General features: G+C 34.9%; 2 protein-coding genes across 2 annotated transcripts; both read right to left on the reverse strand.

Moving 5' to 3' along the window:
* Window positions 1-3,258: 3,258 nt before the first annotated feature.
* Window positions 3,259-4,836, reverse strand: LOC107944016 (tRNA 2'-phosphotransferase 1). Its single transcript, XM_016877831.2, has 6 exons — window positions 4,648-4,836; window positions 4,370-4,459; window positions 4,173-4,227; window positions 3,964-4,086; window positions 3,591-3,647; window positions 3,259-3,431 (listed from the first exon to the last, which is right to left on the reverse strand). Exons 2-6 carry the CDS (start codon window positions 4,370-4,372, stop codon window positions 3,385-3,387), a joined length of 285 nt encoding a protein of 94 aa, XP_016733320.1. The 5' UTR covers window positions 4,373-4,459; window positions 4,648-4,836; the 3' UTR covers window positions 3,259-3,384.
* Window positions 4,837-8,669: 3,833 nt separating this feature from the next.
* On the reverse strand, window positions 8,670-16,131 carry LOC107944015 (putative disease resistance protein At1g50180). The gene is made up of 6 exons (XM_016877830.2): window positions 16,014-16,131; window positions 15,875-15,954; window positions 9,799-9,857; window positions 9,298-9,676; window positions 9,137-9,205; window positions 8,670-8,927 (listed from the first exon to the last, which is right to left on the reverse strand). The coding sequence occupies exons 1-6, from the start codon at window positions 16,129-16,131 to the stop codon at window positions 8,670-8,672; spliced, it is 963 nt and encodes a 320-aa protein (XP_016733319.2).
* Between the last annotated feature and the right edge of the window lie 4,637 nt (window positions 16,132-20,768).

Consider the following 20,768-nt stretch of genomic DNA (forward strand, 5'->3'; position numbering starts at 1 on the left):
ATATATATCACTCCTACCATGAAGTAGAGTAGTTTCTAGGAACTCAAACTCCTCAGGAAGTGACCCTAACAGCATCAAAGCCAAATCTTTATCTTTGAATGTCTCATCCATATTTAGCAAATCAGTGACTAACTGATTAAATTTGGTGATGTGATCATTCATTGTGGTACCTGGGACGTAAGTGAAGCGAAACAGTCTTTTCTTCAAGTGGAGCTTATTTTGACTGTTTTTCTTCAAAAAATTTTCTTCAAGTGCCACCCACAACTTATTTGCAGAAGTCTCCTTTGAAAAAGCATACCTCTACTCTTGAGAAAGGCATGATCGAATTGTGCCACATGCCAACCGATTGATCGCCTTCCAATTTTTCTCCTGTACATCATCTGGTTTCTCTTATCAATGGCAATGTCTAGACCCTGCTGAAAAAGGGCATCTAGAACCTCACCTTGCCACATACCAAAATGGCCCGTGCCATCAAAGATCTCCACGGCCAATCTTGCATTTGCAATTGTCAGTCTTGTCCACATGGGCGATGTTGAAGCTCCTACACCGACCGTTTTCTCCATAATCTTTCAATATACCTAAGGAAATCTTTTCTGATGTGGAAGATCAGTCTAAACTGCAACCACAGAGCATACTACGATTAACCTTCGACTTTGATACCACTTGTTGTTCCAATAGGGTCGGAAGCGTGTAAATTATTGTACTAAAAAATCACACAAAGTTCAATTCCCAGGGAAGAGAGGTGGATCACAAGGATCTCTTAAATACCAAGTCTTTCCTTAGTCAGAATATCCCTTTTATAGTAATTTAATAGCACAATTAAATACTACTATTATACCCTCAAATATTGAAAGAAAAATAGGACAAGAAAGAACACAATAGTTTTAACGAGGTTTGGTAAATTATACCTACGTCCTCGGGCACTAACACCAGATGATAACTTTACTATCTCCAAGATATTACAAACAAATAGAATTCCTTAAGAATTCTCAAATGAGAGAAGAGAGAAAACTAAGAGAGAAAGATTGGTTGGGATGAATTGAAATGAGAAATGAGAAGGCCTATTTATAGTTGAGGTTTAAGGACCAAACAATAAATAGCCCATTATCTCAAGGACCAAAAAAAAATTTATCCCATGCCACTTTTCCAAAGTTGGTGGTTGTCATTATTGATTGTCTCCCATTAATGTTAATGGCAACCATTATTAATTGTCTTTCATTAATGTTAACACGTTACACTGCTGGAATTACAAGTCCTTTAAAAAATAGCAGGGGTATGGGGTGATTTAATCTCACTGGGCAAGAACCCCGACAAGGCGAGTTGTTTTGCTAGTATGCCAATGCTGGTGAGTATCATGAAACCAGAAAAGGTTGACGGTCTGATTTTTCTAGAGGTGGGGAGTTCCAGGTTTCCCATTAGAGTGGTAGAAAAGGGGCTGTCTGAAGTTGAAGATGTGAGCCGGTCCTTGATGGGTAACAATGGAGGTAATGGGAAGAAAATTGAGCAGGGTAGGGCTGAGTCCGTTGTGTCGGAATTCGAATCGGTGCTAGGCCTTAGGTCGGATAAGCTATCATGTGGGGAACGTGGTTGGGAAGAGGAGGCAATCAATGCTATGTTAATTAAGAAACCAAACGACATAGTTGGAAGCCAATCTTTGCATCAGAACGTGATTAGTTTGGAAGGAGAGTTTTTTTTTTGATAAATGTTTGGAAAAAGAGTTATTTGGTGCAGTAAGGGTCGAAACTAAGGAGGGTGAAAAGGACTTCTATGGGTCAATTAATTGGGCTAGGGCTGATGTGGTAAATATGGGCTTTTCTTTGGGTGAAATAGGAGTGGGCATTGAGATGGGAGTCCAATAAGATATTAGAAATCAATTAACCCATAAGGCTGTGTTGGGCATTGAAGCAGATTTAGGCTTAGTTTGGATGGGCGGTGTGTTTAGCTCCGGTGAGGTTAAAAACAGCGGTGACAGTGAGATTAGGTACTGTAGCGGTGAGATTAGATACTGTAGCAGTGAGATTAGAAACAGTGGTAGAGTGTGTGTTTGGATTCAAATGCAGCTGTAGCGGTGAGGTGAAAATAAAAAATGACTTTTAAGGACATTAGATTAAAAATGATATATAATAGAAGTTTTTAAAATTATTTAACAATTACAAAATTAATAAATGATTAAAAATTATTATTAAATATAATTTAATAAAAATATATAATTTAATAAAATATATGAATTTACTAAAATTATAATATATAATATTATAAAATATAATTTAAAATAATTATTATTAAATATAATTTAACAAAAATATATAATTTAATAAAATTCTTAATATTAAATATTCTTATATGAATTTACTAAAATCATAATATATAATACTATAAAATATAATTTAAAATAATTATTATTAAATATAATTTAACAAAAATATATAATTTAATAAAATTCTTAGTATTAAATATTCTTATGATTGTATCAACAAACTTCATCAATTTCTTCTATCAAATATTAAAATATTTGGACTTGACTTTGAATATTGATTTTATGATTGTTACTTTACCATCACAACCCAAGTTCAATTTACTTAACAACATAATGAATTAAGGTTTTTCTTCATATTCCCAATTATGTATTCCATTTCCGACTGTAAAGCACCTTTTAACTCATCTCATCAGTGATTTTCTGTCCATTGACAAATTAGGATTCTATTGTTTGTGCATCAACAATTTCGAATTCTAAAATTTAGAACGTAAATTTTATTTTCTCAATTTCAATTTTGTTTCTAGATTTAAATTGCAGCAATTTTGGTCTTCAATGTTGTTTTCTTCTTTCATTTTAACTTCTTCTTTTTTGTTATATTTTCTGATGGATTTTTTATGATTAAACTTTTAGACATGTTTATTTTCAATTTTTTCCACGAGCATTTAGATAAGAAAAATATTAAAACTATTCAAAAGTTACTTGTTTGCTTCAAAACGAAGCATATAAGGACTAAATTGCTCATTTTTATATTAGATGTCCCAATTTGCTCTTGAATTTCTAATAGTTTAACCAACAAAAATCTTACATGAGTTAACAAAAAACCTCTCCAACTAAATTGCACGCATAACTTGTTTAGCAAGGTTCATTTTGTCTAAAGATTGAACAGACTTGGATTAACAATTTTAATAGATAAAATGTACTCTTATTGTAATCGACTTGGACAAATATGAATGGTGGTCATCTTTTATAAATACAAGTTTGTCATCACACAGGTTTAAAAGAAAGTAAAAAAAAAAAGATGATCATTTCATCATTCAATTTTAAACATTTAAGAAAGGTATAGGTTTTCTGTCTGGCCATGATTCTATTTTCTCAAAGCACTTGACAGGTACCACCCCATCAATACCTTAAGTCAATATCACTTTGTTGTCTGAAATGTAAAGCTTCATGCCTTCTGCAGTCATCAAGAAAACAAGCGAAGACAACTTAAGAACCGTAGTTTGGCAAGAACAAATCAATATATGTTCGGCCACGACTCTAAAGAAAAGTGAGAAAGATGACTTGCTTCTTTCATGATTCTATGAACCGAAGCAATAACTACAAGCATGCTTACCTTCCAAAGCTTTTCTAACATCAAGATAGATCAAAACGTTAACATCTCGTCTCATACCTGAAGAGGGTAAAAGATACAAATCATCATAGGCCCTCTATAGCATTTAGATTCACTAAAACTCAATTTATGCCGATTAGTGCTTGTCATTTCCCATTATCGCTTAAAATTCACGTTTTATATCGGCACCTTAGTAATCCCCTTTCATAATCTTTAGCATGAATCCTATGGTGAAATGCAGATAACAAGCATAACAACACCCCTAAGCAGTTTGTTACGTATACAGTGCTGGCATATTAAAAATAGAGAGTAAAATGAAGGAGTTCGTATGTCAAAGTTCAGAGGAACAGTAAAGAGAAATTTCATGATATCTCACCACTTATCACTTCACCGTCAGTCGGCAAGCCACTTGAGAAGTGAACATGCAATCTTTTCATGCGCTTCAAACCCGACTCTAAAATTGATTCCAAATTCCTCTTATAGGTTCCATGTACGCAAACTATCATCTCAGGGAAAATCAAGAGGATTATGCAAAATAAAAGGCATAAAGAAAGTCCATAAATCTAAGAGACATGATGTTCTTACATTGCACTTCATCAGCTGAAAGTATTTGTTTTAATAATCTTTCGGACTCAACTGTCTGCCAACGTGACATACAATATCTTCCTTAGAAGTGCATAGACATAAATAAAGATGCTTAAAACAACAGCTAAAAATAATCTAAGGTGACAATTCAGATAAAGCATGAAGAAATTAATAAATTTTTAAGAAAGATTCATCACCATGACGGTATGGCCTTGGTTTGCACGTATCAGAAGCTCCCCATTTTCCTCAAGAAGGCTAAACCGTTGTTTATTATCTTTTCTGACAGCCTACAATCAATAAACATAAAAACCATGAAATTTCTTTTGGCTGCAAAACGAACATTTTCCTTCTCATGATTGTTTATACACCAACATTTTGGAGACCAAGAATCTAAATTACTACTGGTAACAGCTCAAAGATCACTTATAAGTAAACAACAAATAGTATTTAGCTCAAAGAAGGAAAATGTTTATACATCAATAGCTCAAAGAACATTTCTGAGGCAGTACATGAACTGTCCTCTTTCTCCTCCCGCGTTCGGCACAACTCATCTACTTCTTCCCTGCATTAGTAAACTGATCACTTAATTTGCTTATATAAAATTCAACATGCAAATACATGGATTTAGCGGCACTAAAAGGAATAGAATTATGGAAGAAGAAAACAGTAATTTTTTTGTCGGCATCATCCAGCTTTTGCTTTTGAGCACCGTCAGCTGCTGACTGCTCACTAGGCGATGGATACACTGGAAAATCATTACCGAACATAATATTAAGTTGCTACCAACTATGAATTCAGTCAATTGATATAACAGTAAGTCCACATCTTCATCAACAAAACAACTGCACAATATATTTGCTACTTGAAGAGATTTATGTGCTTCACCTCATTTCTTTCCCATTATTTACATTTTAGAAAAGATTTCCATTCATTTCCTCGGCAGGGGTTTCATTAACATTGTCTTTTACAAAAAGTAGAAGTTTTTCATAAGAATTTCACGACACTACTTATTAATGTATTAGATGCTCAAAGAAAGAAATTGCATCAGTTGCTAGTTTCAACTGCCTAAAACCTCATTAGCACATTCATCATAAGAAGCCTTCTTTTCTGGAAAGATTACTGAATGCAAAACAATGATCTGAATTTATCTGTAGGACTATTTTTGAAATTTAACCAAATAACAGAGGGGTCATTAAAATAAAATGAAAATTTTAGCAAAAAATAGACCCTTTGGTTGCGTCCTCTAAGGTATACAGTAGTTTCATGGCATCAGTGTATCTCAATTCACCAGCAATAGTTGAAATCTGCAAAAGGAGAAATGCATGTTAACCCGTAAACAGTCACCACCATCACCTTGACCAAACTGATTTGCAAACCAAGGGGAAGGGGAAAGGGGAGAAGAAGGGTAACCAAACATCAGAAGAAACAAAAGAGGAAAAGAAACAAAAGAAATAATATGGGTAAAAGAGGAAAAGAAAAAGCTACTGGAGTTGCTAAATTTTTACCGGACCAACAATCTCCAGTTGATTTGGGGCTGACCAGCGTGGTGGAGGCTGCTTCTCACCGGACTGGCATGCTGAACCAAAGGGCTGACCAGTGCGGTTGCTGCCATTTCCCCCCCCCCAACCGCACCTCACTAGTATGCAATGGCAAACCAAAGGAGCCCTTAGAAATTGCAAAAAATTCATCTAACGTAGTAGGAAGGAGTATTTCTAAAATCTAAAGTGAGAAGTCGGATGAGGCAAAAGAGGGCAGCATTCCAGAAGGAGCAAGTGATACAGTGGAGAATCATTTAGTATTTTCGAATTGCAAGAACCAGAAACCAAATGGTAGGAAGGTTCGATCCATGCTTGATATTCAAGTCAAAGTTCTTTCGATAAATGAGAAGAGGAAGAGAAATAGGGCAATGATAAAAACAAAGAGGAAAAAGAAAAGTGGACAGAGAAGATGCGGTCGTGAACGCTTCGTTGTCGGATTCGGATATCAGCAACAGGAAAAGAGTGCTACTCAGAGAGGCAAGGAAAGCTTGGGAAATTGGCAAAAAACTTGGGTTTAGTGTTCAGGGAGATGATCGAGAAGTGGTGGAGGATATTATGAGACTTGAAGAAAGGCATGGATGAAGCTTTATCGATCCAGTAGATGTCCGATTGGGGTCCAGGTGAGTAGTATATTGTGCATTTTTAATGGTGAATTCGGCTTTGGCTTATTGTTCATTAGAATAAGGATTTTGTCTTGGAATATTTGGGGTTTGTCGTCGGAAGTGAAAAAAAAGTTCTATTAGAAGGATGATTGGTAAAACTAGAACAGATGTATGTTTTTTTACAAGAATCTAAATTAAAAATAGTTTCAGAAGCAATAATTAGGAAGGTTTGGGGTGACAATAACTTCGATTTTAGATTCTCGGTTGCAGAAGGAAATTCGGGAGGAGGGGATTATTACAATATGGGATAAAGGCAGATTTGTTCTTGGAAGTCACTTTTGTACTAAACACTTTGTGGTTATAGAAAGTACTTGGGTGGATGAGGGTGTAGCTACATCGCTTACTAATGTGTATGCTCCAAATGGTTGTTCTGAGCAAGAAAAGGTTTGGGAGGAAATTGGGGATTCGCTATGGAAAAGAATGCTTTGTGGAGGAAGGTGATAAAATCAAAGTATGGTTCGTCAACGCAAAACTGGTGATTGAAGATGACCAAGACAAAGGAAATATCAGTAGTTTGGTGTGGTATTATGGAAAATTCCAAAAGTGAGAAGGTGTCTAAATGGGTTGGGCAGAATTCGTTTAGATGGGTTCTTGGAAATGGTGAATCGATGTTATTTAGGGAGGATGTGTGGTGCGGGAATTGGTCACTAAAAGTGGAATTTCCAAGACTCTTCAGATTAGCAACGGGTAAGAATAGTTTGGTTTATGAAGTGGCTACGAATAATAACTTTGAAGAGGTACAATGGGATAAAGTTTTTTCGAGAAAGTTGTTAGATAGAGAGTTGCATGGTGGATAAATTGAAGTCATTGGTGGGGACTTTAGAATTGAACGTGGATGTAGAAGATCGGATATTGTGGATTCACGATAGTGGGGGGAGTTCTCAGTAAAGAAGTTGTCGTACTTGCTGTCTATTGATGGAATGGGTGCTATTGATTTTTCGTTCGGTAGAATTTGGAAATTGAAGGTTCCACCGAGAGTGCGTAATTTTATGTGGATGTTGGCGATTAATCGGGTACCAATGAAAGATTTTTTGATTTGGCGGGGGATACAGATGGATCCATTATCTAGTGGCTGTCCATGGTGTGATAGAGTTACAGAAATGTTAATCATTTGTTTTTTCTATGTCCTTTTATTAATAGTTTTTGGTCTCGTATTTTTAATTGGTGGAGTTTTGATTGGAAGAATATGGCGAATTTTGAAAAATTCTTTATTTTGTGCTGGAACATGCCCCTGATAGGTCTGCAAAAAAGCTTATGGCTAGTGGCTTTTGCGGTATCTTGTTGGACTTTGTGGCTATCTCAGAATGGTGTTGTGTATGAAAGGTTGGTTACAACTCTTGCTGCTTTATTGTTTCATTCTAAGATGAGAGCGTTAATGTGGGCAAGAGTTGCCCATAATGAATGTATCTTCTCGGAAAGTGATTGGTGGAGCTGGCCGGTGAAATGTTGTGTGGGTGGAAAATAAATGAGGACTCGAGACTTAGTTTCGGATCCTTCTCCCACGGGTAGGATAAAATTCAATGTGGCAGGGGTTGTTATGAATGAAATAGCGGCTTGTGGAGGAGTGTTGAGGGATGATAAGGGGGTGGTTTCGGCTGTATTTTCTGGTAGATATGTAGCAGGGGGTTTGGAAATGGCGATTCTATTGGCAATTAAAGAGGTTGTAGAGATGGTTATAGAGTTGATTCGGAAGAAGCAGGTCCCTTTAATCATAGAATGCGATTCAATTACTGTTTCGGATTGGTTGAAATATAGTAGTCTTCGGCCGTGGTCATTTAGGAATTTGTTTGTGAATATTGAAGGAAGTTTAAGGCGAATGGCTGAGGTTCGGATTGAAGTCACAAATCGAGGTAAGAGGAATGGCAGAAGCCTTGGCTAAAGCAGGTTTGTCGAGGAATACCTTGTTTAGAGCATATTGGTAATATGTTTTGGAGTTGCTATTTTTCTAGTTGTTTGTGCTCTGTTTTGGAATAGGTTGGTTGCTTTTGATTCCTTGTTCGAACTGGTATGGGTTGGGTGATCCCAATGCCTTTTCCTATAATCAATTGACTGAGCAAAAAAAAAATAAAAAAATAAAAAAAAAACCACAGCCTATCATGGGCTTTCTTCAAATCCTCCTTAATAGTCATCCAACTTTATTTAATTTTCCTTGTTCTGAATAGAGACTCAAGTTTAGCAAAAGCTTGTCCACAGCAAAGCATTTCCTTTCCTATGAAAGCCTCTTCATGAAATTCAAGCATCCTTAAGTAAGGCAGTTTCTCAAGTGTTGGTATTGAATCTTCTTCAAGCTTGCACTTTCACAACTTTATGTAAGCGAGATTTGAAGACAAGTAGTGGTACTTTGGTAGCCTTCTTATCTTCACATCTAAGCTCAACCTAGAAATGCTATTGCAGCTTGAAAGGAGGTGAGTCAAATGTCTTGGATCTATTTTTCCTTCATCATTGATGATGGACAAGGAATGAAGATATTTACTTTGAACGATGGGTGGATTCTTACCCAACTCCTTCGTGTAAAAATCTTCAATATTGAAGTGTGCCCTTGAATCTCCAACTCTCTAATATTTGTCATGTTGATAAGATCCTTTAGATAACAATTTTGAGTGTTTGGAGGTTTTTCAATGTGCCCAACTTCAACTTTGTTTTGCTTTTACATTTGATAGGGAGATATAAATGTATTAGTTTCTCCATCCTCCATGTCACGTTAGGTACACGAATAGAGTTTGACCATCTTCCTATAATTCTTAAATCCAATGTTTGCAAGAACCTTAAGTTGCCCAGAGTTTACCAATATCATTGGGTAACTTGCATCCTGCATCTCCTCCTCTTTCGTAATCTAAGACTCTTAAGAAAATTAAAATTATTGAACATATATTTCCAAACCAGTGGATTGAAACATTCATCTTCGTGGTTATCGTAGTACCTTACCATTGTCAATAGTAAAACCTTTTCCAGTTCCTCGTCTGGTAAAAACGTATCGAAGAACAAAAGTGATCGAAGACATGGACTTTTAATGCCTTGCATCGGAAACAATTTGTGTACAGAAACCCTGCGAACCCTCCCAATTGTGGCTAACTGGCACGCATTTGACTGATCAGCAACATAGAGGAATTTTTCTTGTTTAGCCTTTGACAAGCATACATTTCTCATTAGATCATGCATATGAAAATTTCTCATATTTAAGGTTTCGACGTCTCTTTCTCGTATTTGAATCATGCACCTCTCCAGAAGCTCCATTAAGTATAGTTCTGCCACATCTTCCGCTATTTGCCCTTCATCTTCTTCTTCTTGCTTTGATGAAAAATACCTTCGGTAACCCATAATTGAATCAATCTATCCACAGGTATCTCATAATCTTCTGGAAATTGGCTTAAATAAAGGAAACATGATTTTAAATAGGGAGGCAAATCATCATAGCCTAATACTAACACATCTCTTACTACTTCACCTTTATCATTGTTCAAGTATGATTTCACATTTGCAGATACCTTCAACCATTCAGTTAATGAAGGATACTTTGTAGCAAAAATTCCTTCCTATATAATGATGGCTAATGGAAACCTTGCACAGTGTTTAACCATGTCATCTCCTAGCATTTTCATTTTCGCATCAATTTTATAGCCGGTATAATACCAAAACAAAGTTTCAAAAAGATGAGTGATAATTTCAAAACCATACTACAGTTTAGTAATTAAGCACAACATTGACATCTTAAACAATTTCAAATAATTAGTGAAGCAGGATACCATGCAAGTTACCCACAACATTACATTATAGTAATTAACCACAATATTACCACCAATTTAATAATTTTAGAAGTTATTAAAAATAAATAAAATGTTTTTTAACAAGTGATTTCTTGCATGTGATTCACTTATGCACTTAGTATATCAAATGTAAATTCTTAATACAACACCACTTGAGCCTACTGTTTTAAGTAAAATGAGAAATTAGAAAGTTTTATTGTACTAAGTTTTAAGGCTTTATTTTAATAGGAGAGATTGAAAAATAGATCAACAAAAAATATTGCGAGGAGCAATTATAAATCGTAATTTTATATAGATTATAGATAGATTACAGATTATAGTAATTTTTTTGTAAAATTAACACAATTTTTTTAACTAATAATAGATTACAGATTATAGTAATTTTTTTGTAAAATTAACACAATTTTTTAACTAATAACTCTTCACTTAATTTATGAGATGAAGGATGAAATGATTGAAAAAGTGAAGACAATCATTTATAAGCATGAAGGAAAGAAAGGAGATGAAAATGATATTCTTATTGATTAGTTGACTAAGAGTAGTACATCACTTTATTGCATGGCTCATTCATTGAATCCGAGGTAAATTTTAATGACATCTTCGTTCAGTAGTTGTTATTATAAGATAAAATATATATTTGTTTTTTTTACTTATTATAAATTAATAAAATTTGATTATATTTGTTTACATAGGTATTATTGCTGTGAATGGCTTGATGAAGTACCAAATCGCCTTCCTCAATATAAGAGTGTAGAAATCTCAGAGGAAAGGAACTAGTGTTGAAGAAGATATTTTCCTTCTACCGAAGAAGGGACGATGATTTTTCAAGAATTCGCTAGATTTTCAAGAGCACTTGATAATTTTGATTCATTTGATTCACTACAAGATAGATGACTTTTGGATCTTAAGTCTTGGAGGTTAATTCATGGGGTTTCCATACCTTTGCTTCAAAACTTAACCTTAAAAGCTTCCTGGACAACCTTACTCATCATCTTGTTGTGAGAGGAATTGGAGCACGTATTCTTTTATCCACTCAATGAGGAGAAACAAGATGAGCCCTCAACGTGTTGAAGATTTAATATTTGTGCATACTAATCTTTAATTGCTTTCAAGAAATACTCATCATTACAAAGGAGATGATAAGGTATGTGATATTGGAGGTAATGCATTTGACTCATTTGAAGGAGTTGGAGTTCTTAAAGTTGCTAGCTTATCTTTTGATAAACTGGACATGAAGAGAATGGAAATGCTAATGCTATGAATTGAACTTGGAGAGTGTTCTCTTTTTGCATCTTTTTGTACAAGCCTTTTTATTAGGGGTATAGATTGAACTTGAAATTGACCTTTGCTATGAGTTATGACATATTTTGTTTAATGAAATTGAACTTAGAAAATGTATTACTTATGTTATGTCATATTTTGTGTAATGATAGAGAGCTTTTTGTAAAAAAAAAAAGATTATTTATTAATGGGAAGTATCAACATTTTCATTTATATGAAGTATTTTAACATAATATATGTAAAATTTTATTGTCGTGTTCTGTTGTACCCGTATCCTCAATTTTAAAAAATTATCGTGTCGTCGTATACGTATCATGTCATACCCGTATTGTGTGTCTGTATCAATTACTGTTTTATTCAAAAATTTGTCAAAAGGGAAGATTGTTAAAGCATTTTTGAAGGAGTCTCTGTACCAGTGCTAACTAGGAGTAGCACTGGCTACATAGATAACTGTCATATTTGCGTTGACAAATTTTAAGAACAAATATCTTTGGGCTATAGTTTTTTATTATTATCTTGGGCTATCTGTCAACCCATTCTTAATATCTAAACTTCACTTACCAAGAGTTCTTGGAGATTTTTTTCGAATGGGTCAAAGCAATCATCATCCCTTAACTTATGGATTGAATCAGATCAAGCTATAGAAGGAAGGATATCCGGTTAATTCAGCCTTATCTTATGCTATTTAGAAGATATTATTTGTGTATTTTATCTTGCGTTTTTGGAGGGATAATGGATTGTAACAGATTTAGTATGTAAGCAAGTCTCATTCACTTGTATATGGCGGGGACTTGTATAGGTTTTATACTGAGAGAGAGAGAGGGAGCACTTTAATTTGTTTAGTGAGGAACGTTTTTGTGAGTAAATTATACTATAATAATTAAGTGTGTGACTTGGTTAGAATCATACGTTTTCTAGGAGAGATGTTTAGGTATTAGGTATGAAAGTGAAAAGTTTAAACTGATCAATTTTAGAGCTTGAAAACACTTGTTGTATGGAGTTCTTGGATAATGGATATTTTCTCTAGCTAAAGCCCTGCAGATGTAAGGAAATCTAACTACATAAACATCCCTTGCGTTCTTTATTTTTTTCCTGCATTTTTCATTACTCATGCATGAAGGAATTGATATGGCTCTTAACACTGCTGGAATCAAACTTCAAATATCAATTTCATCTCAACAACAAATAAGAACAACAATAATAAACATTTCATTAAAACATAATAAGCTGAGTTGTCTAACAACTTGATAATATCGTAACAAACGGATTTTTTTTTTTAAACCTCTGAAATCATTCAACGCGGAATGATTATTTTACGTCCATTCACTTTAGAATGAATTGAAAAAAAAAACTATGTCCTGTAAATTAAAGGACTTAAGAAAAAGAAATGGAAGAAGAAAGGAGAAAAACATGTACAGGAATTAGAAAAAAATAATAAAAGAAGAGAGAAAAAGGTTAAATTCTATTATTAGTCCCTGTACTTTTTGAATTGGTTAATTTTAATCTTGACTCAAATAGTAGTAGTTAAATCTGTTTGGTTAAGTTCAATTACTAGTCCTGTACTATGCACACAATTATAGATTTAATCCATATTCTCCAACTAGATCATTCTAAGTCCCCATATTTATTGAATTTTGAAATTTCAATCTTAACGCAAAAGATCTTCATTAATCCATTAACTAAATTTTTAGCGAGTAATATGTGAAAAAAAGTTAATATGATATTACACATATGATAATATATCTCCCGCATCAAAGTTGGGAAATAATATAACTTAATTGAATGAAATTAATAGTTTATCATTTGGAGAGGACTAAAATTTTAAAATTCGAAAAGTACAAGAATTAAAAATAATCAAATTAAAGTACATGGATTAAAAAAAACTTTCACAAAGACAAAGTTTAACACTTTTGTATATATCTATGGGTAGGGCGAGGCAAATTGCCCCGACTAATTTTAAAATCAAAATCCGTCCCATCTCACCCCAAACTCGATTCCAAAAATAAAAAATTTGACCCTAATTTTTTTTTTGCCATCCCTAATTATTAACAACCATATTATTATTGTTACGTAAAGTATTTGGCAACCACATTTTATGGTTGTTAAAATAAATTCTTGGCAATGATATACAAACGTCGCATAATGTAATACACAGCCAAAAAATATTGTTACAAAATAATATTTGACAACCAACATTTTTATTGTTATGTAAGAGATTTAGCATCTAAATTTACATTGTTGCAAATTCTAATTTGCAATTAATATATTATTGTTACGTAATAATTTTTGTAACTAAAATATTATCATCGTGATGGAGATATCGTAAACATTTTTAGACAAATAAATTAAGTCATCGCTAAAAAAACATTATATTTGAAAATGACATTATTTTCTAATTTGCAAAATCGTCGTGTATACTCAAGAAAACGAAAGTGTATACATCATTTAACAATGACAGTTAGCATTAGCAATTCATATTAGCATAGACAGAAGTTAATTGTGTTAGGTTAGCAGGATCTTTCTCGGCATTTTAGGATCATTTATTTAAGGCAACACGAAATATCATAAACAAACTTACTCTTGGATGTATTTGTGGAAAATCAAGATAATGACAAAACAAGAGTGCAGAATCCCGTCACTTAAGAATTATAATACTCCATGTGAACAACTTTTGCAGTATACATCGTTAATCGGGTCTTTGTTTACAGAATATTTTTTTTATCTTGAAACCAGGATCATTCCATCGATGTGTCCTTTTCAATCTCATTAATTTCCTCTAAATTTTCCTCAAATTATTTTATTGAAATTGTAAAAATCTACATAAGTTTACGATATGACATGTTAATGATAATGTTTTCTTTTTATCAAAATTAGTAAGATCTAGAATCTATGACAAAATATAGAAGTAGGGTACATAGTAACAAGGTAGATATGAGGTTTTTATTTTTCACCTTACGTTAATTGTTTAGACTCTTTTTATATTTGGAATTTTCGCAGAATATGATCACCTTTTTACTTGTACAACGATTGGAGGCCTGAATTATTATTATTATGATTTATGAAGGGGCTGGAATCGAAGTATTTAAAGAATATTCAACTAACATTACGAAAGTATTAAATTCAGCTGTTTTGCTCTTTATGATTTGCTTTATACCCACACCCAACTTTATGGCTAAAACCATCTTCCTCCCCTTTCTTATGTTTGCGCTGTTGATGATTTTTGGTGCTATTTTGTCTGTAAATTCACTCAATATCACCGCTGATCAATTAAATCTTCTAGCACTGAAATCTTATATAAGTCATGATCCTCATAATCTCTTAGTAACCAATTGGTCTACTTCTACTTCAGTTTGCAATTGGATCGGTATCACTTGTGGATCCAGACACCATAGAGTCATTGCTTTGGATTTGTCAAATATGGATCTCACAGGCACCATCCCTTCTCAATTGGGGAATTTATCTTTCCTTACTTGGCTCGACATTCATAGCAATAATTTTCTTGGCTCTTTACCCATTGAGCTAACTAATTTACATAGTCTGAAATATTTAAACTTTAATAACAACAGTTTCGATGGAGAACTCCCATCATGGTTTGGTGACTTTCCTAAACTTCAAAGTCTATCTTTATCCCAAAACTACTTCATTGGTGTTGTCCCATCTATTCTAGGTAATTTGTCAAAATTAGAACACTTGTTATTGTATAACAACGGTTTTAAAAGATAAATTCTCAGAACGATTGAAAATCTTTCAAACTTGATATCGATATATTTGAATGGTAACTCTTTTTAGGTTTCATACCTTTCTCGATTTTATTTTTTTTTAAAAATTTGAACCAATTCAGTCCTCAGCCGATTATTTGATGTCAAATAAGTACCATTGTTAGTCATCTCAGCAATTTTAGTTCAATTTGTGTTATTTATTGTATGTGGGAATTTAATCATGTGAGGCCCCTTGTCTAAATTATGTCAGTTAATGAATTGATTTTATTAACTGCAGGTTCTGTTCCTTCCTCACATTTTTCCATTGCAATAGCAACATATTTGACTGCAATACAAAATATCTTTTGGTTATCTCTCTTTGAATATGGTTGATTACTTTATCTTGACTTTTTTGGACGTCAACTTTTTGGGAAAATATCCAAAAACTTCATTCAATATTTGGAGACCATTTAATTATAAGTTTGAGGAAAATTTTTAAAAATTTTAAAGAGTTCTAGCTTCGATTATAGATCTTATACTGAACAAAACAAAACATAATTCTGTCACCAAATTAATTTGAGAAATTTAATTATATGTTTCAGGCGATATTTCATCAACCAGAAGAAACGTGACTTCACTCAAGGTCATTGAGCTTTCTATGAACAACTTAACAGGTACAAAATTGATTTTCTTCTCCTTGTAACAATTATGCAATCTTTTTTTTTTTCTCGTGGCACTCTGTTATATATTATTAATTACCTTCATAATCTCATCCTCGATGCCTTTACCACTAACGGTGGCTCCTTCAATTTGTTCCAAAGCTTTACGAGCCCCTATCCCTGCAACAATCCATCCGGATGTACATCAGACTACAACAAATCTTGACTACTGTTGGTACCAGAAGTATTTTCCAAGGCCACCGCATTAATTGCTTCTTTCGCAACATCGAGGCACATGTTTCCTTCTTCTACCCATTTTTTGCTGCCAGTCTCCTCTAATGAAGATGCACACTTCATGGAGACCTTTTGATTATCATGAACACTAAAACAGATTCCATGAACCCAAATTTTTTAAACTTCCCTAGATTCTTACAAGTATGAGTTCTTCATTGAACGAAACTATAGTGACCCTTTTTTTTTTTATCTCTTGTGGTGTTTTTTTTTTTTTTTACTTATGGATTTATAAATTTAAGGTTTCTTTCATTATAATTAAATTGTTTGGTGCTATCTAAGTACTATTAAATTGAATGAAATTTACATTTAAAAATTAAAAAAAAAGGACAAGTAAGCATATGCCTATAGTGCTCAACAAAGAAACCATGGGTATGCTAGAAAAATATTAATAAATTTTAACATATTTAATTATATGCTTCAGGTGAAATTTCATCCGTTATTGGAAACTTGACTTCTCTCCTTTACATCGATCTTTCTTATTGTTGAAAAGTCAACAAAGGTAGGAAGCAACTTGTTAAAAAGGTTGAGCAAGTTGCACCGAATGTTGAAAAGTTGAATGGGATAATTGCAATTTTGGTCCCTAATTTTTTAGGCCATTTGCAAGTTAGTCCCTGAACCTCAACTATAAATAGGCCTTTTCATTTTTCATTTCAATCATCCCAACCAATCTTTCTCTCTTAGTTTTCTCTCTTCTCCCATTTGACAATTCTTAAGGAATTCTATTTGTTTGTAATACTTTGGAGATAGTAAAGTTATCATCTGGTGTTAGTGCCCGAGGACGTAGGTATAATTTACCGAACCTCGTTAAATCTCTTGTGTTCTTTCTTGTCCTATTTTTCTTTCAATATTTGAGGGTATAATAGTAGTATTTAATTGTGCTATTAAATTACTATAGAAGGGATATTCTGTCTAAGGAAAGACTTGGTATTTAAGAGATCCATGTGATCCACCTCTCTTCCCTGGGAATTGAACTTTGTGTGATTTTTTAGTACAATAATTTACACGCTTCCGACCCTATTGGAACAACAAGTGGTATCAAGAGCCGAAGGTTAATCGTAGTATGCTCTGTGGTTGCAGTTTGAACTGATCTTCCACATCAGAAAAGATTTCCTTAGGTATATTGAAAGATTATGGAGAAAACGGTTGGTGTAGGAGCTTCAACATCGTCCATGTGGACAAGACCGACAATTGCAAATGCAAGATTGGCCGTGGAGATCTTTGATGGCACGGGCCATTTTGGTATGTGGCAAAGTGAGGTTCTAGATGCCCTTTTTCAGCAGGGTCTAGACATTGCCATTGATGAAGAGAAACCAGATGATGTACAGGAGAAAGATTGGAAGGCGATCAATCGGTTGGCATGTGGCACAATTCGATCATGCCTTTCTCGAGAGCAGAGGTATGCTTTTTCAAAGGAGACTTCTGCAAATAAGTTGTGGGTGGCACTTGAAGAAAATTTTTTGAAGAAAAACAGTCAAAATAAGCTCCACTTGAAGAAAAGACTGTTTCGCTTCACATACGTCCCAAGTACCACAATGAATGATCACATCACCAAATTTAATCAGTTAGTCACTGATTTGATGAATATGGATGAGACATTCAAAGATGAAGATTTGGCTTTGATGTTGTTGGGGTCACTTCCTGAGGAGTTTGAGTTCCTAGAAACTACTCTACTTCATGGTAGGAGTGATATATCTCTGAGCGAAGTCTGTGCGGCCTTATACAGTTATGAACAGAGAAAGAAGGACAAACAGAAAAACTCAATCAGAGATACAGAAGCTTTAGTAGTCCGAGGTCGTTCATACACTCGGAAGAAAACTCAAAAGGGGAGATCAAAGTCAAAGTCCAGACTCGGGAAAGATGAATGTGCTTTTTGTCATGAGAAAGGCCACTGGAAGAAAAATTGTCCAAAGCTGAAGAATAAGGGAAAAGCTGCTGTAGATGCTTGTGTTGCTAAGCATGATACTAGTGACTCTGAACTATCACTGGTTGCATCATCATCGTCGTTCCATTCAGATGAGTGGATATTGGATTCGGGTTGTACCTATCATATGTCCTCTAACCGGGAGTGGTTCTCTGATTTAGTAGAACTAAATGGAGGAGTTGTTTATATGGGCAATGACAATGCCTGTAAAACTGTTGGGATAGGTTCAATCCAATTAAAGAATCAAGATGGATCAACCAGAGTTCTGACTGATGTTCGGTACGTGCCCAGTTTGAAGAAAAATCTCATCTCATTGGGAGCCTTGGAATCCAATGGTTCAGTTGTTACTATGAGAGATGGGATTTTGAAAGTGACATCTGGCGCACTTGTGATATTGAAGGGCATCAGGAAAAATAACTTGTATTACTACCAAGGTAGTACAGTTATTGGAGCAGTCGCTGCAGCTTCCGGTAACAAAGACTTGGACTCAATGCAGTTGTGGCATATGAAGTTGGAACATGCCAGCGAAAAATCCTTGCAAATTCTGGCAAAGCAAGGATTGTTGAAAGGTGCAAAGGCTTGCAAATTAAAATTTTGTGAGCACTGTGTTCTGGGAAAGCAAAAGAGAGTGAAATTCGGCACTGCTATCCATAATACAAAAGGTATTTTGGAATACATTCACTCAGATGTGTGGGGGCCTTCTAAAACACCTTCGTTGGGAGGAAAACACTACTTTGTTACTTTTGTTGATGACTTTTCCAGAAGAGTTTGGGTGTATACCATGAAAACTAAAGATGAAGTGCTTGGAGTTTTTCTTAAATGGAAAACTATGATCGAAAACCAGACTGGCAAGAAAATCAAGCGGCTTAGGACGGACAATGGAGGGGAATATAAAAGTGATCCGTTCTTCGATGTGTGCCAAGAGTATGGTATTGTTCGACACTTCACAGTTAGGGATACACCACAACAGAATGGAGTGGCAGAGCGTATGAATCGAACATTGCTAGAGAAAGTTCAATGTATGTTGTCCAATGCTGGGTTGGGCAAGCAATTTTGGGCTGAGGCTGTGACATACGCTGGCCATCTTGTTAATCGTTTGCCATCATCTGCATTAGAAAGAAAAACTCCTATGGAGGTATGGTCTGGAAAACCGGCTACAGATTATGATTCCTTACATGTGTTTGGATCCACTGCATATTACCATGTGAAGGAGTCAAAGTTAGATCCGAGGGCAAAGAAAGCTCTCTTTATGGGAATCACTTCTGGAGTGAAGGGATTTCGTCTTTGGTGCTTAAGCACAAAGAAAATGATCTGTAGCAGAGATGTTACCTTTGATGAATCTGCCACATTGAAAAAGGTAGCAGATAAAGATATTCAAACGAGCAATACTCCACAGCAGGTGGAGTGTACTCCAAAACAGGTGGAGTTTGAGCAGATGGGGATTTGCCCAGTTAATAAGTCTAATTCTCCAGCCATAATGGAGGAATTAGAGGTTGAAGAGGTTCTGACCCAAGAACCACTAAGTACACCAGAACCAGTTGCAGTTGCAAGGCCACGGAGAGAAATTTGTAAACCTGCTCGATTTACTGATATGGTGGCCTACGCCCTTCCCGTTGTTGATGATATTCCTATCACTTATCAAGAAGCAATGCAAAGCTTAGAAAGTGATAAATGGAAAAGCGCCATGGATGAAGAAATGCAGTCTCTCCTGAAGAATAATACTTGGGAGTTGGCGCAATTACCGAAAGGTAAAAGGGCAATCGGATGCAAGTGGGTATTCGCAAAGAAAGATGGATCTCCTAGCAAGAAGGATATTCGCTACAAGGCAAGATTGGTAGCTAAAGGCTACGCTCAGAAGGAGGGAATTGACTACAATGATGTATTTTCCCCTGTTGTGAAGCATTCCTCCATTAGAATTTTGTTGGCCTTGGTAGCACAGTTGAATTTGGAGCTAGCTCAACTTGATGTTAAGACGGCTTTCTTGCATGGTGAGTTAGAAGAGGAGATCTATATGACTCAGCCAGAAGGATACACAGATGCTGGTGGTAGAAATTGGGTTTGTAAGCTTAACAAATCGCTATATGGATTGAAGCAATCCCCGAGGCAGTGGTACAAGCGATTTGATAGCTTTATGAGAAGGCAGAAGTACACAAGAAGCAAATATGACAATTGTGTGTATTTGCAGAAGCTGCATGACGGATCTTTCATTTATCTACTCTTGTATGTTGATGATATGTTAATCGCTTCGAAGAGCCAAAATGAGATAGATAAGCTGAAGGCTCAGTTGAATCAAGAGTTCGAGATGAAAGATCTAGGTGAGGCCAAGAAGATTCTCGGCATGGAGATAAGTAGAGATAGACAGAGAGGCAAGCTTTGTTTGAATCAGAAGCAATATCTGAAAAAGGTATTACAATGTTTTGGTGTAAATGAAAACACAAAACATGTAAGTACCCCACTTGCTTCTCATTTGAAACTTAGTGCTCAATTATCTCCGAAAACTGAAGAAGAAAGAGAATTTATGGCAAAAGTCCCATATGCTAATGCAGTTGGGAGTTTGATGTATGCGATGGTGTGTACGAGGCCTGACATTTCACAAGCTGTTGGAGTTGTGAGCAGGTATATGCATGATCCTGGAAAAGGACATTGGCAAGCTGTGAAATGGATTCTACGGTATCTTCGAAAAACCGTAGATGTTGGTTTAATTTTTGAACAAGATGAAGCACTTGGTCAGTTTGTAGTTGGATATGTTGATTCCGACTTTGCTGGTGATTTAGATAAA

The sequence above is a fragment of the Gossypium hirsutum genome, chromosome A11 (assembly GCF_007990345.1).
Source record: "Gossypium hirsutum isolate 1008001.06 chromosome A11, Gossypium_hirsutum_v2.1, whole genome shotgun sequence".
Classification (NCBI taxonomy): domain Eukaryota; kingdom Viridiplantae; phylum Streptophyta; class Magnoliopsida; order Malvales; family Malvaceae; genus Gossypium; species Gossypium hirsutum.

Bases quoted from the DNA above. Each gene is read 5' to 3' on its own strand.
- LOC107944016 (XM_016877831.2), bottom strand. The intron at 4,087-4,172 runs GTAAGAACATCA...CTGAGATGATAG, and splicing joins TTCAGCTGATGAAGTGCAAT to TTTGCGTACATGGAACCTAT. The intron at 3,648-3,963 runs GTGAGATATCAT...TACCCTCTTCAG, and splicing joins TGACGGTGAAGTGATAAGTG to GTATGAGACGAGATGTTAAC.
- LOC107944015 (XM_016877830.2), bottom strand. From the start codon at position 16,131: ATGAAGTGTGCATCTTCATTAGAGGAGACTGGCAGCAAAAAATGGGTA. The intron at 9,677-9,798 runs GTTAGTATTAGG...GGGTTACCGAAG, and splicing joins GGTGAAGTAGTAAGAGATGT to GTATTTTTCATCAAAGCAAG. The intron at 9,206-9,297 runs GTAAGGTACTAC...TAAGAGTCTTAG, and splicing joins AGGTTTTACTATTGACAATG to ATTACGAAAGAGGAGGAGAT.